The sequence below is a fragment of the Carcharhinus amblyrhynchos genome, chromosome 5 (genome assembly GCF_965287045.1).
Source record: "Carcharhinus amblyrhynchos chromosome 5, sCarAmb.v2.hapA, whole genome shotgun sequence".
NCBI lineage: Eukaryota > Metazoa > Chordata > Chondrichthyes > Carcharhiniformes > Carcharhinidae > Carcharhinus > Carcharhinus amblyrhynchos.
In genome coordinates, this window is record NC_137328.1 from 38,843,922 (window position 1) to 38,862,389 (window position 18,468).

The window sequence follows — 18,468 nt, forward strand, 5'->3', positions numbered from 1 at the left end:
CAAGCAGGCTTACATTAACACTATAATGAAGTTACTATGAAAATCCCCTAGTCGTCATACTCTGGCGCCTGTTTGGCTACACAAATGGGCAATTTAGCATGGTCAATGCACCCAACCCGCACGTCTTTGGAGTGTGGGAGGAAACTGGAGCACCCAGGGGAAACCCACGCAGACATGGGGAGAATGTGCAAACTTCACACAGGCAGTGACCAAAGCCAGGAATCAAAGCAGTCCTGATAACCTACTCAAGCCTGTTGTAACACCAGTTTGTGGTCAGCAGTGTCAGGGGAGCAGTTACTAAACTGTAGATTAAAAGTGTTGCAATGTACTGAATACCAAAGATATGGGTTAGATTTGGAACTGTAAAACAAAAGTGACCAGGGTTGAATGCAATCAGTTCGATAGTTTCCTTCCTCTGCTGGCTGGTTCATTTCTGTTCCAGCGAATGAGTGAGCTGATTAAGGATACTGCAGCTCCCATGCAGCTTATATCACAATGTTTCTGTTTAATTTTCACACGGTGGCTATGAGTGAAGTCTCGCTGCTGTCAGTCTCTTCCTGCAGAGACACCGGAAGCTTACCCAGAGAGGCGGCTGAGGCCGGTGACACAGCAGCCGGGGATGGAGGTGAAGGTAAGGCCGCCCTCCAGCCGCACTGAGCGGCTCCGCTCCACTGGCACTGCCCGTGGCTGGAGCGGCTTCCAGCGCCCCGCGGCTTCCAGCCTCCCCTTCCCCTGGCGGGTTAGTGAGTCCGGGAACTCACCCGCGGGGGGGGATATCCCGGCCGCTCTAACCGGGGAGTTGGCCGGTGTAACTCGTGGTGGGGTGGGGGGGAGGGAGGAGCTGCACATTGTTCACTGACTGAGCCCAATCTCCTGGTCGCAACTTGCTGCCAGTTAGGGTGAGGTCAAAGTTGGCAGCCACTCACAGCTGGCACTGCTCCAACTTACTGCATTTATTCCCCAATTCGCGGGAGACACGAGCCGAGTGGCTCCAGCAAATGCTTTGGTTGCCCACTGAGCTTGTGCCTCTTGCAGTGATACCAGGATGGAGCCCTGGGTTGAGCCCTTGGGTACTGGGGTGGAGCTCTGAACTGAGCTGTGGGCATCAGGATGTGGAGGTGCCGGCGTTGGACTGGGGTAGACACAGTAAGAAGTCTCACAACACCAGGTTAAAGTCCAACAGGTTTATCTGGTAGTAAACCCACAGGCTTTCGGGGTTTGCCCCTTCGTCAGGTGAGGGCATCAGCAGCAGGAAGTCAGCTCATCAGGGCATCTGAGCTGAGCTGCGGGCATTAGGACGGAGCTCTGGGCCAGGCCATGGGCACCGGGGCAGAGCTCCAGGCTGGGTTGTGATGCCAGAGCGATGCTTCACGCTGCAACATTACTGTGAGGTCATTGTCATCATTGGGTGGAAGATGTGCGGAGTTTGAATTTTTCTACATAGTTTAGAAGTTTATTTTTAAGGTTTATTTATAAGTTTCACAAGTAGGCTTGCATTAACGCTGCAGTGAAGTTACTGTGAAACTCCCTAGGTCACCACAGGCATCTCTAGTGCCAGTTCAGGTACACTGAGGGAGAATTTAATATGGCCAATGCACCTAACCAGCATGCCTTTCAGACTGTGGGAGGAAACTGGAGGAAACCCACGCAGACTCCGGGAGAACGTGCAGACTCTGCACAAACAGAGAGCTGGGAATCCAAGCTGGGAATCAAACTCAGGTCTCTGGCGCTGTGAGGAGCAGTGCTAGGTGCTGTGTCACTGTGCTTTCTGCAGTGTGTAAACTGAGGTGATCCATTACATACTTAACTGGGTGGAGCCTTTATTCTATTGATGAATTCTTGACCTTTTGGCCTAAGATCAAGCATCAGATCAAGCTCAAGTTGGGTTCCAGTGCCTTATCTTATCAGCTTGGATCTTGTTTGTCTCTCTTGTGGGGACCATGAATTGGATTCAGTTGGATTTTGAACTTGGTCTTTGGAGCAAGCAAGGAATGGATTTGGGTTTGCCCAGTCCATTCTGAGCATTGGCTTTGTAACTTTAAGAGTAAAGACTTTTTTTTATAAAAGTGAATATCACATTTAAAAGGGAAGTTGATGTGTTGATTGACTATTCATAGAATCCCTACAGTGCAGCAGGAAGTCAGTCAGCTCATTGACACTGCATTGATGCTCCGACAGAGCCTCTTACCCAGGCCTCATCCCTGTCATCCCGTTTGTTTAATTAAGTAATTGAAATTTAATATGTACAAACCTTTCGCCTCCTGCAGATGATACTTTCACAATACTGGTATACAATAATGTGACAAAGAAGATCAAAGTTCAAATTCATTGAAACAAACAGACTAGAGCTTTATTCTTCAATAACATCTTAATAACGGGAAACAGCATAGAGATAATTATTTGAAAATTCCAGATTTCTAGAAACAATACATTGTAACATGCATCCTGTATTATGTAACCTTTATCATTTGATGCCTTCCAGAAAACTTACAGGATGCAAATAATCAATTTTCCTAAAACTCTCATGTCCTGCTAGAAGCCAACCTAACTTGCCTTTGTTTCAACTTAACATCTAAAAGGTGACCCCACCACATGTGTTACTTCAGTGATGGAGGCATCAAGTATCAACCTACTTTGTGTTCATTCGTTTCGAATTATTATCCCTTTTCAGATGGCTTTGTTCATCTCAGACTTTATCAAGACCATCATCACCATCTCTTAAAATAGTTTCAAACTCAAAAGTCCTCCTGTATGTGCAAACATTCATCACAAAAATGCTTGCGACATTCAGGGCACTGAACAAAAAAATATGAAATTAATTAAACTTTAATCATATTCTGTTGTAATCATACGAATGGTAATACCATCAGAAAAAATTAGAGAATCTACTTCAAAAAGACAATCAAAGGAAGAATTGGGTATTCATTTGTACTTCAAACTGACCCTGATGACAGTTATTAGGATCAGTTTGGGCAGCACGGTGGCGCAGTGGTTAGCACTGCTGTCTGAGCAACAGGGACCTGTGTTCAATTCTGGCCTTGGGTCACTGTCTGTGTGGAGTTTGCATGTTCTCCCTGTGTCGGTGTGGGTTTCCTCTGGGTGCTCTGGTTTCCTCCCACAGAACAAAGCTGCATGGGTTAGATTGATTGGCCACGATAAATTGACTAGTGTCAGGGGGTTAACAAGGTAATTATGTGGGCTTATGAGAAAAGGGCCTGGGTGGATTGTGGTCAGTGCAGACTCGATGGGCCGAATGGCCTCCTTCCGCACTGTTTGGGTTTCTATGATTATGTACAAGGACACCAAGCCACAAAGACAGTTAGCGTAGCTTTGCTAATCTTTTTTCTTGCCATTCTTTTGTCAAACTTCCAGATCTATTTTAAGGATAATTGGCTATGCCTTGATTACATTATTTTCCTATGATTATTATTATTTATTATAGTATTTATTATATGATTGTTTCCAATGCCACTAATGAATCAGGTTAGTTGCGTTGAAGTTCATTTTTAGATGTCACTCATATATGATACCTGTCTTTGAAAGCTGGCATGTGATTGAATCTTCACAAAGAGAATAGTACTTCAATATGCACAACATTATTCGGTTATATCTATCATACATAATCTATCAATAGATAAAAACAATTCTAATAACCTTTACTCCGACATTCATATCAGGTCAGTTTTAATTGGAATCACTAAAATCTGCTCAGTATTGAAAACACGCTTTGTCATTGTTGGGTAAAATAAAATAATCTTTTTCTTGCAATTGTTAAATTTCACAAGAATATAATTGTCTCCAACTTGTGCCATGCCATTATTATCTGAACATGAATGTTGGTAAAATTAAACAAATCTAATGCCTTCTCCAACCTTGCAAATTGAAAGTATGCAGGGAGGAGTGATTGGATTTTGTCTGTGTGACAGGAGTATTGATTTTTACATTGAAGGGATGGCTTTCCAAATTTATGCACCAGATGAAGCAGGAAAATTCATACTTCTTTTGTAAAGTGTTGCTTTAAAAAGCATTTCAATAACTTTTTACCTTCCTGATAGTATTGTCTTGTTCGCAGTTAAGAATATGAGCAAACCAATGGAAATAATGGCATTTCCATGATGTTGGAGATATAGTTACAGACCTGTGGCTATCATTTTCTTGCATGAAGTTTTTCAAGTAACTCAAAATTGTTGGAGCAAAAACTAATTTCCTAGTGCACGTCTCCATGCCGGGTTCTGCATATAGACAGTTTTTGAAAAGAGATTTTAAAAGCTTTGATACCAATTATTCCCTCACTAGTATACCAGATACAAGTAAAGCAATTTCACAAGTGCACAGAAAGGCTCCTGCAGCTTGTGCTGCTGTTGGCTGTGCAGTACCTTATTTCTGTCTTTGATTCAATGTCATTAATGTGGCACAGAAATTTAAAGCAGGAGCCAGGTTATCTTTGACATGCAGAAGATAACTCAAAGCTTTATATTTGGTCAGGAGACAAATTGCCATATTTCATGAGGCTTAATTAAGTTCTTGTTGCCGACAGTAAAGGACCTATTAGGTTATTTTAAAATTCTGACCCTTGTGTTCAAATTTCCTCATGCTTTGCCTTTTTCTATCCTTGTCATTTACTTCAGCTCTGTGTCCCTCCGAGGTGTCTCTGGTCCTTCAGTTCTGGCCTATTGCGAATCTTTGATTTTCTTCACTTCACTACTGGCAGCTCTACTTTCAGCTACCTCAAACTATAGCTCTGGAAATCCCTCTGTAAATCTCTCTACCTCTCCCAGACTTCCTCCTTAAAACCTACACATCCCCTATCCTAACATCTGCTTATGTGGCTCAGTGTCAGAGTTTGGTTGATAATGCTTCTATGATGTGCTTTTGGCCACTTAAAATCCCTACAGTGCCAAAGTAGACCATTTGGCCCATCGAGTCTGCACTGACGCTGATAGAACACCTTATCAAGGCCTACTCCGTCCTATCCTGGTCACTCACACATTCACACCGTTAATCCCCCTAACGTACGTATCTTTGGACATGTTAAAGATGCTATATATTTTTGTGTGGATTTGACAGGATAAAGCATCTTGGGATACGTTTCACAGAAGGAGGGTTCAGTTTTAATCTAATGGGTGTTTCTGAGTCAAAGCAAATTGCTGCTTTTAGGTGACGAGGGACAGTGGGAGAAATTTGGAAATAAACAAAGTGTTTTGCGGCACAGAACTGCTCTGGTTTCTGAGATGTAGTTTTCCAATACAGTTACAATTTAAGGTCAGGGTGTTTCTTTTGGTTACGTGATTTTTTTAAACTAGTCCTTCTCTCCAAGACTGATGTGTTGTCCCTTTGTATTTCTAATCTTGCCGTTCCTTATAATTACACTTTTGTAACTATTCATTTGCAATGTTTTATTTTCCTAACTCACTCTGATCTATGAAGGACTATATTTTTTTGTGTCACCAGTGGATCATCAATTGTCATTCACACCAGTTTCAGATGTAGATTCTGATCTGAAATTGATTGGAATGTAATTAGTGGACAGAATGATATATGCAACACTTTGTAGTATACTAGCACATTAAAGCAATACATCACGTAATCAGCAGGAGGTCAAAATATTATGTACATGACACTGATCCTATATTTTTCAGACTAACTATTAGAAGCTCTAGGCCTCATTGATATATTTGTAACCACATTTATGGTGTAGGAAACTGGAACTCATGGTATTTGTGATTTGTGAGCTGTGTTGCATTTAAACTTAGAACACTGGGGTAATTTTAATCCTCCTGTGTCAGAATTCAGGCAAAGGGCAAATGAAAGTGGCTGGGTGTTACCTCTGCTAACTTCAGTACTGGATCCTGCTCTCTTTTGTTATATCTTGCTCTTCTCAGCAGGTGACAGGAACACACTCCTGTGAGGTCAGGGATGGCAGGATTGGTTCTCCAGTTTCCATTATGAATAGATTAGGATTCCCTCATGCCAAATTTCAAAAACCACCTTCTGACAACGAGCCTACTCAGGTGCCAACTGGTTTTTTCCTTCCCACTAATCAACTGATCCTGCCCTCCAACCAGCCACTAGATGGCGTGCAGAGGGCCCTAGAGTTGAAATTTCCCATGCCTCGCATAGCTAAGGTCAAAGGTTACCACTCATCCCACCTCTCACTTGCCTGAATTCAGCTCCAGGTTACAATTCGGATTTGCTTCTAATTGATGTTTTGTAGCTTGATTTGTACTTTATAGGCTTGTGAGGTACAGCTTGTGAACAACGTTAATATAATGTATCGAATATACTTAAATACTCCCAAGGTATTTCACATGAGTGTTATCAAAGTTTGACACCAAGCTAGCTAAAGAAGTATGAGGATAGATGACCAAAAGTTTGAACAGGCACGTAGGTAGACAGTGGTAAAGAGATATAGAAAGATAATTCCAGACATAGTATCATTATTGCATTGCTGTTTGTGGAAGTTGGCTTTGTGCAAATTGGATGTTGGATTTCCTATGTTACATTTGTAACTACACTTCAGAAGTACCTTTTTGGCTATAAAGTGCTTTGAGATGTTTAAGAGATAGAGGTCCTGCGTTTGGAAGGTGCCGTGGAAGACTCTTGGAGAGTTCCTGCAGTGCACCTTATAGATGGTACACACTGGTGCCACTCTGCATTGGTGGTGAAGAGAGTGGATGTTGAAGGTGGTAAATGGAGTGCCAATCAAGTGAGCTGTTTGTCCTGGCTAATATGAAGCTTTTTAGTGTTTTTGAAACTGGAATTGAAATTAAGAATAGTTCAATAAGATAAAAACTGACAGACTGTTTCCAGTACCACTTTAACAGGAGAGCACACATATAAGATAATCACAAAAAGAGTTAAAAGTGAGTTTAGGAAAGAACAGTGTCCACAGAGTGCAATTTAAATGTGAAATTCTTGGCCACACACTGTAATTGAATCCACAAATTCCATGGAATTGGAATCAGATGTCTACTTGGAAAAGAATACCAACGATAGAGAGAATGAGCAGGCAAGTGGGTTAGATCATATATCTTATTTAGAGCAAAAAGCACAGAGCTGATGGACCAATCACTTTCTGTCCAAAACAGTCAAAAGTACCTCCTTTTTATAAGCATGCAACTAATACAGAACTAAATCATGAAAAACAAGGAAAATTAATATCCACCGCAATCTTTGTTGCTTGTTGAGCTGTGAATACCCACCTTAGCCAGACCCATGAGGAGTTTCTCCAACTTGCCTGTTCCCCCTCCACATTAGGACCAAAGATTAGGAGCATGGGACTGAAACGGAGCAAGAATTTGAGGAGTAGCTTCTTCAAATGATGATTTATTATTGTCACATGTATTAGTATGCAGTGAAAAGTATTGTTTCTTACACTCTTCAGACAAAACACACCATTCATAGAAAAGGAATGGAGAGAGTGCAGAATATAGCGTTACTGTCATAGCTGAAGTGTAGCGAAAGATCAACTTAATGTGAGATAGGTCCCATTCAAAAGTCTGATGGCAGCAGGGAAGAAGCTGTTCTTGAGTTGGTTGGTACGTGACCTCAAACTTTCGTATCTTTTTCCCAATGGAAGAAGGTGGAAGAGAGAATGTCCGAGGTGCGTGGGGTCCTTGATTAAGCTGGCAGCTTGACCATCTGCAGCATGTTTGTTCTGTTTGGGTTTTGAATGTTGGCCCTTCTAATATTCTGATAGGCTCCCTGTGAGTATTGCAGACTGTTTTGGACAGAAAGTGATTGGTCCATCAGCTCTGTGCTGACCTTTTACTCTAAATGAAGTACATGATCTAATCCACTTGCCTGCTGATTCTCTCTCTTCTTGGTATTCTTTTCTAAGCAGACATTTGATTCCCATTCCATGGAATTTGTGGATTCAGTTGTAGTGTGTGGCCAAGAATTTCACATTTTAATTGCATTTTGTGGACATTGTTCTCTTCTAAGCTCACTTTTATCTCTTTTTGTGATTATCTTATATGTGTGCTTGCTTGTTAAAGTGGTACTGGAAACAGTCTGTCAGTTTTTATCTTATTGAACTATTCTTAATTTCAACTCCAGTGGAAAAAAAATCTTAACTTCCCAAGTCTCCTTGTAATGTTCATCCCTGGTTGCACCCCGGTGAATCTGAGCAGTTGCTCTTCCATTGCTGTTATATCCTTTTAAGAAGGTGCCAAATCTGTGCTATTCTGCATTTCTGACCTCATTAAAGGAGTCTCACACAAATTCAGCAAAAACCATATTTGAAATGTAAAACTGTTTGCCTTTTCATGGACCTATCAAGTTGCATTGTCACTGTTTTTTTATTTAACTGAACATTTGTTGACACATTTAGCAGTTAAAATATTTATTTCTTCTTTGACATACTGACTCTGCGTGCTGAACTGCCTGTGGTCTTTGTGTGTTGGACGGACGCGCACACACACACACACACACACACACACACACCCACCCTCCAGAAGTGTTGCAGACCCCTGTGTGCATGGATCTCCTTCAATCGTTCCATACCTTCACGCAGTTTTATGTCCAGGCTGTTGTCCAGACAGCTTAGGTTTAAGGTGAGGAGAAAGCGGTTTAGAGGGGATCTGAGGAAATGTTCTCTCACCCAAGGGCGGTGGAAATATGGAACATGCTGCCTGAGAGGGTAATGGAGGCAGGACCTCTTGCAACATTTAAGAAGCATCTGGATGAACACTTAAATTGCCAAGGCTGAGTTCCAAGTGCTGGTAAATAGGATTAGTATAGATTGGTATTTGATGGTCAGCGTAGACATAGTAGGCCAAAGGGCCTGTTTCTGTGCTGTATGAGTCTATAAGTCTATCACTCTGATTAAAATGAGAGGCCATCAGAAGCTCGAGGTCATGATGCGGACTGAACAGATATTCCACAAAGCATTCACTCAATCTGCGTTTGGGCTCCCAGTGCAAAGGAAACAACATTGTGAGAAGTGAATACAGTAGGCTAAACTGAAAGAAATGTGTGTAAAGCATGTAAGGATAAACTGGCTAAGCCAGTTTAATTCCAAAGATAGAGTCATACAGGTTTACAGCAAGAAAACAGGCCCTCCGGCCCAACTTGTCTATGTTGCCTTTTTTTAAAACCCTAAGCTAATTCCAATTGCCCACATTTGGCCCATATCCCGCTATACCCATCTTAACCATGTAACTGTTTAAATGCTTTTTAAAAGACAAAATCGTACCCGCCTCTACTACTATCTCTGGCAGCTTGTTCCAGACACTCACCACCCTCTGTGTGAAAAAATTGCCCCTCTGGACACTTTTGTGTCTCTTCCCTCTCACCTTAAACTTTCGTATTTCTCCCCTCTCACCTTAGCTTTAGACTCCCCTACCTTTGGGAAAAGATATTGTGCCCCTCATTATTTTATAGATCTCTATAAGGTCACCCCTTGGCCTTCAACGCTCCAGAGAAGAGTCCCAGTCTATCCAGCCTCTCCTTATAACTCAAACCATCAAGTCCCGGTAGCATCCTAGTAAATCTTTTCTGCACTCTTTCTAGTTTAATAATATCCTTCCTATATTAGGGTGACCAGAATGTACACAGTATTCCAAGTGTGGCCTTACCAATGTCTTGTACAATTTCAACAAGACGTCCCAACTCCTGTATTCAATGTTCTGATCGATGAAACGAAGCATGCCTTCTTCACCAGTCTGTCCACCTGTGACTCCACTTTCAAGGAGCTGTAAACATGTACCCCTAGATATCTTTGTTCTGTAACTCTTCCCAACGCCCTATCATTAACTGAGTAAATCCTGCCCTGGTTCAGTCTACCAAAATGCATCACCTCGCATTTATCTAAATTAAACTCCATCTGCCATTCGTCAGCCCACAGGCCCAATTGATCAAGATGCCATTGCAATCGGAGATAACTTTCTTCACTATCCATTACGCCACCAATCGTTGTGTCTTACTAACTTACTAACCAATGGGTGAAGGGGTTAAAAATCATTGAGTGCGCAGAGTTCTCATTGAATTAAATACAGCAGAATTCCTGTGGGATGCTGTAGTGAAGTTCTTTCTGTGAAGCTCCCACAGCCACTGTTGGGCTGTACAAACAAGAAACCAGAAAAAGCTAGCTGTAACAGCCTAGGCTTGCATGTGTGGGTGTTTGGATGTTGTATCCATGTAGGCGTGCCTTGTTAGTAATGGAATATTATAATTAGGCATGAAGTTGTAACTGGTTAACTATATTCATCAGAAGTAGAACAATTAGCTGTAATTGGATATCCGTGACTTTAGAACAAATGTATTCTTGTGATGGGTATATAAAAATTATTTGTAAGCTCGCCAGAGATATAGTTAATGTTCCAGTGTATCATTCAGAGAAGTCTATCCTGTGGCGGCAGACTTCCCTCCTATAGCTTGAATAAAGATCTTTAAAAAGAGCTCCGCAAGTTTAGTCTGGTCTCTCATGGGAAGCCAAGTAAGAGGTAACTGGATAAGTAAAGTTCCCTAGCAATGAAACGATAATCCGGAACATTTTTGAAACGATAATCCAGAACTAAACTAAGTCAGTTGGACAAATGCAGATTGATTAGGGAAAGCCATCATAGGTTTCTTAAATTAAAGATGGAGTTTTTTTGATGAGGCTAAACAAGGGGTTAATGAGGCTAATGTGGTTGATGTGATGTACGCGGAATTCCAAAAGACAGTTGGTAAAATGCCACATGATAGGCTTTTCACCAAAGTTGAAGGCCGTGGAATAAAAAGGAAGTTGCCAGAATGACAGGAAATGGAGCGTAGTTGTGAACAGTTGCTTTTGGGTTGAAGAATGGGCTTCCAAGAGGTTGGTACTCGAATCACTGCTTTTCTTGATACATCTGAACTGTAGGATTCTATGATTCCATATTATGAGCTAGACTTGGGCATACAATGCACAATTTCAGTTTTCAGATGACTCAGAACTTGGACATATTGTGTGAAGGGTAATGATAGACTTCAAGAGGACATAAAGAGGCAGGTGGATTGGGCAGACACAAGGCAGATAAAATTTAATGCAAAGAAGCAAGTAGCACATTTCAGTGGAAAGAATAAGGAGAGGCATTATAAACTAAAAGGTGCAATTATAAAGGAGGTGTAGGACCAGCGAGACTGGGGTTTTACACAAGTGGTCATGTGGGCAGCACTGTGGCACAGTGGTTAGCAATGTTGTCTACAGCGCTGGGGATGTGGGTTCAATTCTGGCCTTGGATGACTGCATGGAGTTTGTACATTCTCCCTGGGTCTGTGTGAGTTTCCTCCAGGTGCTCCAGTTTCCGCCCACAATCCAAAGATATGCAGGTTGGGTTGATTCACCATGCTAAATTGTCCCTTAGTGTTAGGGAGATTAGCCGGGTGAACATATGGGATTACTGGGCTAGAGCCTGGATGGGACTCGTCGGTGTCGGTGCAGACTCCATGGGCGGAATGGCCTCCTGCACTGGAGGGATTTTATGATTCCAAGTCATTGAAGACAGCAGGGCAAGTTGAGAAAGTAACTAAATAAAGGTACAAAAGTGGGATGTTATGGTGAAACTTTCTAAGACGTTAAATGGCTCTTAACTGGAATAGCATGCCTAATCCTGAGCACCACACTCTTGTAAGGATGTGTGAACTTTGGAGAGGGTGCACAAAAATTTCATGAGAAAGGTTCTGGAATGAAGGACTTTAGTTATGTGGATCATTTGGAGAAGCTGGGGTTGTTTCCTTTGAGAAGTTTGAGAGGAGATTTGGTAGAGGTGTTCAAATCATGAGAAAGCTAGACAGTAAATAGATTGAAATAGTATGTATTGGAGGCCTAGCAGACATTGGTTTAAGATGGTTGGCAAAAGAACGGAAATAACATTGAAAAAGATACTGGAATTTGAAATCCATTGTCTGCGAGTGTGCTGGAGGAGATACATTTGGGCTTTCAAAGGGGATTGGATAAATGCCTGAAGAGAAATCATTTGCAGAGCCACAGGAAATGGGCAGATTAATGGGACTAGCTGAGTTAATCTTGTACAGAGCTGGCACGGGCCCAATGAATTGAATGGCTGCCTTCTGCACTGTGTAAGAATTCTGTGATAGTCCAAGAGATTTTCTTTTGCTCTATTCTGTTTCTGCTCTCCGAGCATCTCTCTTAATGTGGCCATGTTGCCCGCGATGCTTTTTCTCTTGGGTCTCCTGTGTACAGTCTTGTTTAGTTGACAGACGCAATTCATAAAGAATGATGTTTGAGTGAAGAGTTCTGGTAAAATGTCCTTCAGCATGAGCATGCTCTTGCCTGGAGAGAAGAGAGGAATATTAAAAAGAGAGGGTTTCATCAGCTCTGGACTAGATTGCATTCTGTACATGTAATGTCTCCGAGAGTGTATGGACATGTTTACTGAACGCATATAAGGGAAATCTAGTGGAGCATGGTTGGTTAAAGGAAGCATGTGTTGAAAGGATTAGATGAAGAAGCATGATGTGGAGCAGCAACACTAGAATACATCATTTAGGCTGAATGGTCCATTTGGGTGCTGCAGATTCTGTAATTCTGCACAGCTATTTGCATTGGTTTATTGAACTATTTTTCTGTTTTTTTTGTTATCTTTCCCCTTATTTAGTAAAGCACACAGTGGTACAGTGGTTAGCATTGCTGCCTCACAGCGCCATGGACCCGGGTTCGATTCACAACTTGGCTCACTGTCTGTGAGTCTGCACGTTCTCTCTGTGTCTGTGTGGATTTTCCTCTGGGTGCTCCGGTTTCTTCCCACAGTCCGAAAGATGTGCTGGTTAGGAGCATTGGCCATGCTAGATTCTCCCTTAGTGCACCTGAACAAGCACCAGAGTGTGGCAACTGTAGGATTTTCACAGTAATTTCATTGCAGTGTTAATGTAAGCCTACTTGTGACTAATAAATAAAGTTTTAAAGGAGAATTATCTTTCACGGAGCCTTGCAAGGAGTCAGCAGCAGTGGTGGTGGTGGTTTGGGGAGAGGGGTTACACAATGCAAAACAGTGTTTGCTGGGGATGCCTGCATTGTATGAGAACCTAGTCCTCTGATTACTGAATCAAATACAGGTAGGAAACTAGTTGCCTCATTATGTCTTCCACGTGTAAAAGAGAGACTATCTCCTGTCAAGTTAAGGGAGTTCCAAGTGAGGAGAAAATGAGGCACAAATTGAGGTGCGTGCAAGAAATGCAAGCCACCCGTTTCACTTGAGCACCATAACCACTGCACTATTGGTGATTCACAAGAGGGAAGGAGAAACAATAAGAAATATTTCTTCAAATTAGTCCCTCGGAGATTGAGTTGGGGGCGGGGGCTATCACGTTGGCACTTTGAAAGAGATCACCCTGGCTAACCTCATTCTACTCTGCACAGTCTGTGTGAGGTGGAAAATTAGCAAGACTCATTAAGCATTCCCATAAACAGAGACGTATTTAAAATTAAAACAAAAGCGCACAGGATGCAGGAGAAACATTTTGAACTGGCAACATGCCTGCTGGAGGCCGATTTAAAATAATTTCCAAAAGCATCAGAAGGGCATGAGGAGAATTTTTTTTCCACAGTGTGAAATTATTATTCAGATTGTCTAAGGAGCACCATTTTTGATTTGATTTATTATTGTCACCTGTATTGATATACAGTGAAAAATGTTTTTCTTGTGCTCTACACAAAGTATACCATATGTAGAGAAGGAAAGGAGAGAGTTCAGAATGTAGTGTTACAATCATAGCTAGGGTGTTGAGAAAGATCAACTTAATGCGAGGTAGGTCCATTTGAATGTCTGATGGCAACAGGGAAGAAGCTTTTCTTGAGTCCGTTGGCACGTGTCCTCAGACTTTTATATCTTATTTCTGATGGAAGAAGGTGGAAGAGAGTACGTCCGAGGTGCGTAGGGTCATTAATTATGATGGCTGCTTTACTGAGGCAGTGGGAAGCGTAGACATAATCAGTGGATGGAAGGTTGGTTCGCATGATGGACTGGGCTTCGTTCATGATCTTTTGTAGGTTGCAAGCCTAACTCAGGGCAGATATCAATTATAAATCTGATAGTTGGTGCAAGCTTCAAAAATAGATGATAAAACTGATTTTCTTTCTGTTATATCTGTCCTCAGTCTGTGTGACGAGGAGTGGAACAATTTGCGATGAGGGCATGCAGGTGCTAGACTTTCAGGAAAAGAACATATGACACAGAGATGGCTATGAGCTTACTTTGCAGTATGTGGGGCTGAAGGTGAAGCTTGGACGGTTGATGCTACTCAAGAAAGTCATTACTGGGTTCTATCAAATGATGATAGAGGCAAGGAAAACCTCTTTGATGGTTGGAACAATATTATTTATGTCAGATAGAATTTGTCTCCTTGGTGCTTTAACAGAGGATAACAGCATTAGATAGATGAAGGAATAAAGAAATGAGTGCTAAGGCCTGGGGACAGTATTAAGAGAGTGGGTGAAAACTTGGTTGAGAAAGTGGGTTTTGAGCGGGTTTTTAAAGTGGAGAGAGACAGAGGGGCTTACAGACAGAATTCCAGAGAGTCGACAAAAGTTGTCTTCATTGGTTGTTTAAAATTTAAAGTTTACTTTGTTAGCGTCACAAGTAGGCTTACATTAACAATGCAATGAAGTTACTGTGAAAATTCCCTAGTCGCCACACTCTGGCACCTGTTCAGGTACACTGAGGGAGAATTTACCATGGCCTATGTACCTAACCAGCACGTCTTTCAGATTGTGGGAGGAAACTGGAATATCCAGAGGAAAGCCATGCAGATACAGGGAAAACATGCAGACTCCGCACAGACAGTGACTAAAGCCGGGAACGTAACCCGAGTCCCTGGTGCTGTGAAGCAGCATTGTTAACTACTGTGCCACCACCATGCTAACATGCTGCCCCTTGTCTGTTGGGCAAAGAGAAGGAGAGATACACACAAGTCGTGAGTGGGAAAATTAGCAGGTGATGGGACAGTAAACGACAGGAAGGAGTTCCCATGATGGAGAAGAGTGAGGTCATCGAAGGATTAGAAGTTGAAGCCCAAAACTTTTATAATTGAAAAGTGTTGAGGACAAAGGAGCCAATATAGCTCAGCAAGCACAGAGATTATGCATGAGTAAAACTGAATATCATTCAAGATAAGGGCAGTCACATTTTTAACAAACTTATTTTTTGATATTACATGCTGATAGATCAGCAAGGATGATATTGAAGAAATGGACTTGAGAAGTAACACGAACGTGGATAAGGCTTTGAGTGTAGTGGGGATGGAGGTGAGTGGTTACAGAGATGGATTGGTTAGCTTTGGGTTGAAGAGGATTCCAAGACTTAGTCTTTTTCAGACTGTGTGTCAGGGGGGTAGTGTTTATAGTGCGGCTATAAATGGTGGCTTTGACATCCCAGTGTTAAGTTGGCGGACATTTTGATGTATCCATAATGTTATGGGGTTGTAATGCCTGCTCTGTGTTTGGTTAGTGCTGCAGTGATGGTTGTAATGGGTAAACAGTTGTACAGTCGTTTGAAGGTTCATGAATGATAGGTGAAATTGTAGCAAGTATATCAACTTGATTATCTGACTTAACAGGTGAAGCAATGTTACGACATTCATTCATGCTAAAGGGAAGAATATTTTTCAAAATTTACCTACTTAGCAAATTGATGCAAACAAGTGTTGGCAGAAAATCCTTCACGTGAGAGTCAGATTAAACCTAATTTGATATAGTTTCTGTAATGTCACTAGTTTTTCATACTGTGTATTTTAGAGAGTACTGGTGTATAGGGGAAGGTGGAAAGTATTTTTTTTTTAACCTGTCATATGTGTGTATGCAGTTTTGTGCTCAGTGGTGTTATTGTTAACTACGTTCCATGTCAATTAATCACAAATTGACTGCATCTAACTGACGAGAAAATTGGGGAAAGATATATTTTGTTGCTGAGGCTTGGGTTCAAAACACAGCCAAGTAGTTTCTGTGTATATGGTGTGTGATTCTTGAATAGGCCGCTAAGGGGTGCACAAGAATGGTCTAGTCTTTTTTCCTCTCTTCACTATTGCTGGGGAAAATACCCAGCCTCCGAAGATCTTCCTTAAGCCAAAATGTCTGAAATTGCGTCCTTGGAGAAGCAGCAACCCATGTTCTGTTGGTGCTTCAAATATCTGTTTCGCCACATTGCAGTTATATCTTAAATAAATTTATTACATAGTCAGTTGATCGATTGTTATACATGATGACCGTGGGACACAATTTTTTGGAATTGTACCCCTTGCCCAGAGAGAACAGAAAAGCTCTTCCTTTTGAAGTATGGTAAAATGCTGTAATTCTGTCAGTCTGTATAGTTGTTAAAACTGAACGTTAATGAGATCAATGAAGTCTATCGTTCGTACACGATTGACCTTGCGTTGATCTGATTTCGTCACGACTGGCTCCATTTTCGAATGGTTTCCGTGCGGCCATTTTCTCGATCGCTTATTTTAATCAAAATCGTGGACGAATCTTTTTTTGGCCACACGGGGGCAATAGATACGCAGTTATTTCAGAACATGATTGTATTTCAATTGGGCAAGTAGCAAGGCTGTTTGTTTGTTATGAATATGCTAGGTATTCCACCAACTGATTTTGTTTTTTGTGTCTCTTAGAATCAGAGTCAGAGTCTACACTGAAAAAAGTACCCTAAATCTACATTAATCCCACTTTCCAAGCCTTGAATGTTGTGATATTTCAGGTGCTCATCCACATATTTTTCAAAAGTTGTGAGATTCTCCCCCTCAATTATCTTCTCAGGCAATGCATTCTGGACTCCCACCACCCTCTGGGTGAAAATATTTTTCCTCAGATTCCCTCTAAATCTCTTACCCCTCACCTTTAAATTATGCCCCCTTGTTATTGATCCTTCAACTAAGGGGAACAGCTGATTCTTTTTGAGCTGTCCATACTCCTCATAATCTTAGACATCTCAGTTAGGTTCCTTGCAACCTTCTCTGCTTGAATGAAAACCTGAGCCTATCCTGCCTCTCTTCATAGTGCAAATTCTCCATCCCAGGCAACATCCTGGTTAATACCCTCTGCACCCTCTCCAGTGCAATCGCATCCTTCCTTTAGTGAGGTGACTGGAACTGCTTATAGTACTCCAGCAGTGGCCTAACCAAACTTTTATACAACTCCAACATAATCTCCCTACCTTTATAATCTGTGCCATGACTGATGAAAACAAGTGTCCTGTGGGCCTTTTTAACTACCCTATTAACCTGTCCTGCTTCCCTTAGGGATCTGTGGATAGGCACCCCAGATCTCTCTGTTCCTCGGAGCTTCTTAGTGTCCTGCCATTCATTGAGTACGCCCTTGTCTTGTTACTCCTTCCAAAGTGCATCACCTTGCACTCTTCAGAGTTAAATTCCATCCACCACTGATCTGCCCATCTGATCAATCCATCTATATCTTGCTGCAACCTAAGAACTTCTTCCTCACTATTAACCATCCCTCCAATCTTCATGCTATCTGCAGACTTACTTATCATCCCTCCCCCCACATTCTTGTCTATGTCGTTTATGTATATTTCACTTGAATATATATGTCCTGAACACAACTAGCAGAATAGTGGTACATTGATGAGCACTGTTCCCTCATAGTGCCAGGGACCAAGATCCAATTCTAGCCTTTCGTGACTATCTGTGTAGAGTTTGTATATTTTCCTTGCATCTGTGCGGGTATCCTTCGGGTACCTCCAGTTTCCTCCCACAGCCCAAAGGTGTGCAGATTATGTATGCAGCCATACTAAGTTGCCCCTTAGTGTCCCAAAGTGGATAAGTTAAGGGGATTAGCAAAGTAAATAGGTTGGGTAATGGGGACAGGGCCTGGATGGGTTACTGTGTCGGAGATTCAGTGCAGACTGTTCAGCACTGTATGAAAAAATAAAGCAAGAGAAACTTTGATTTATGTATTTACATATAAATGTGTAACTACGAGCTACTCCTTTTCCTTGGTTACTGTTCCGGTTCCATATTGGAATTCAGAATTGCTTCCATACCTGCATTGCAGCCCTGTTGGTACTTGATCATCTACCTTTCAATTAACATTGCCGTGGTAACAAATGTTGATATCTATTGACATGTCACAATCATTCCTGAACCAGTGGAAGCTGTAGTTACCAGCTGGAACATGCGTGACACCCAGGGAAGTTTGTTTGGTGTGCTATTTCTCTTACTCCACTTTGTTCTGAATGATGCTTTCCAAGCATCAGATTGTTGTCTGTGGGACCTTGCTGTGTGCCAATTGGCAGTTGTGTTTTCTACATTATAATTGTGACGACTCTTTAAAAAGTATATATTTGAATTGATTATAAAGCAATCTGGGACAGTGTAAGGTTTTGAAATGTACTCAATAAACACAAGTCTCTTTTGTGCTGACAAATTGGAAAAGCCGATCATACCTCTCCAGGGATGGTTAAGCGAACCTGGCACTTGCATATTTGCAGTATCACATCCATTGTTAGAACATTATCTGTACAACTTTTACAC

The 18,468-nt window shown here is 41.8% G+C and overlaps 1 protein-coding gene across 1 annotated transcript in view; it reads left to right on the forward strand.

The window, feature by feature from the left end:
• Positions 1-505: 505 nt before the first annotated feature.
• The window catches only part of mtap (methylthioadenosine phosphorylase), a 166,182-nt gene continuing 148,219 nt past the window's right edge, over positions 506-18,468 (forward strand). The window contains exon 1 of the mRNA XM_080188684.1: positions 506-631. Within this exon, the coding sequence (XP_080044810.1) occupies positions 620-631 (12 nt within the window). The 5' untranslated portion in view covers positions 506-619. The remainder of the gene's footprint in view (positions 632-18,468) is intronic.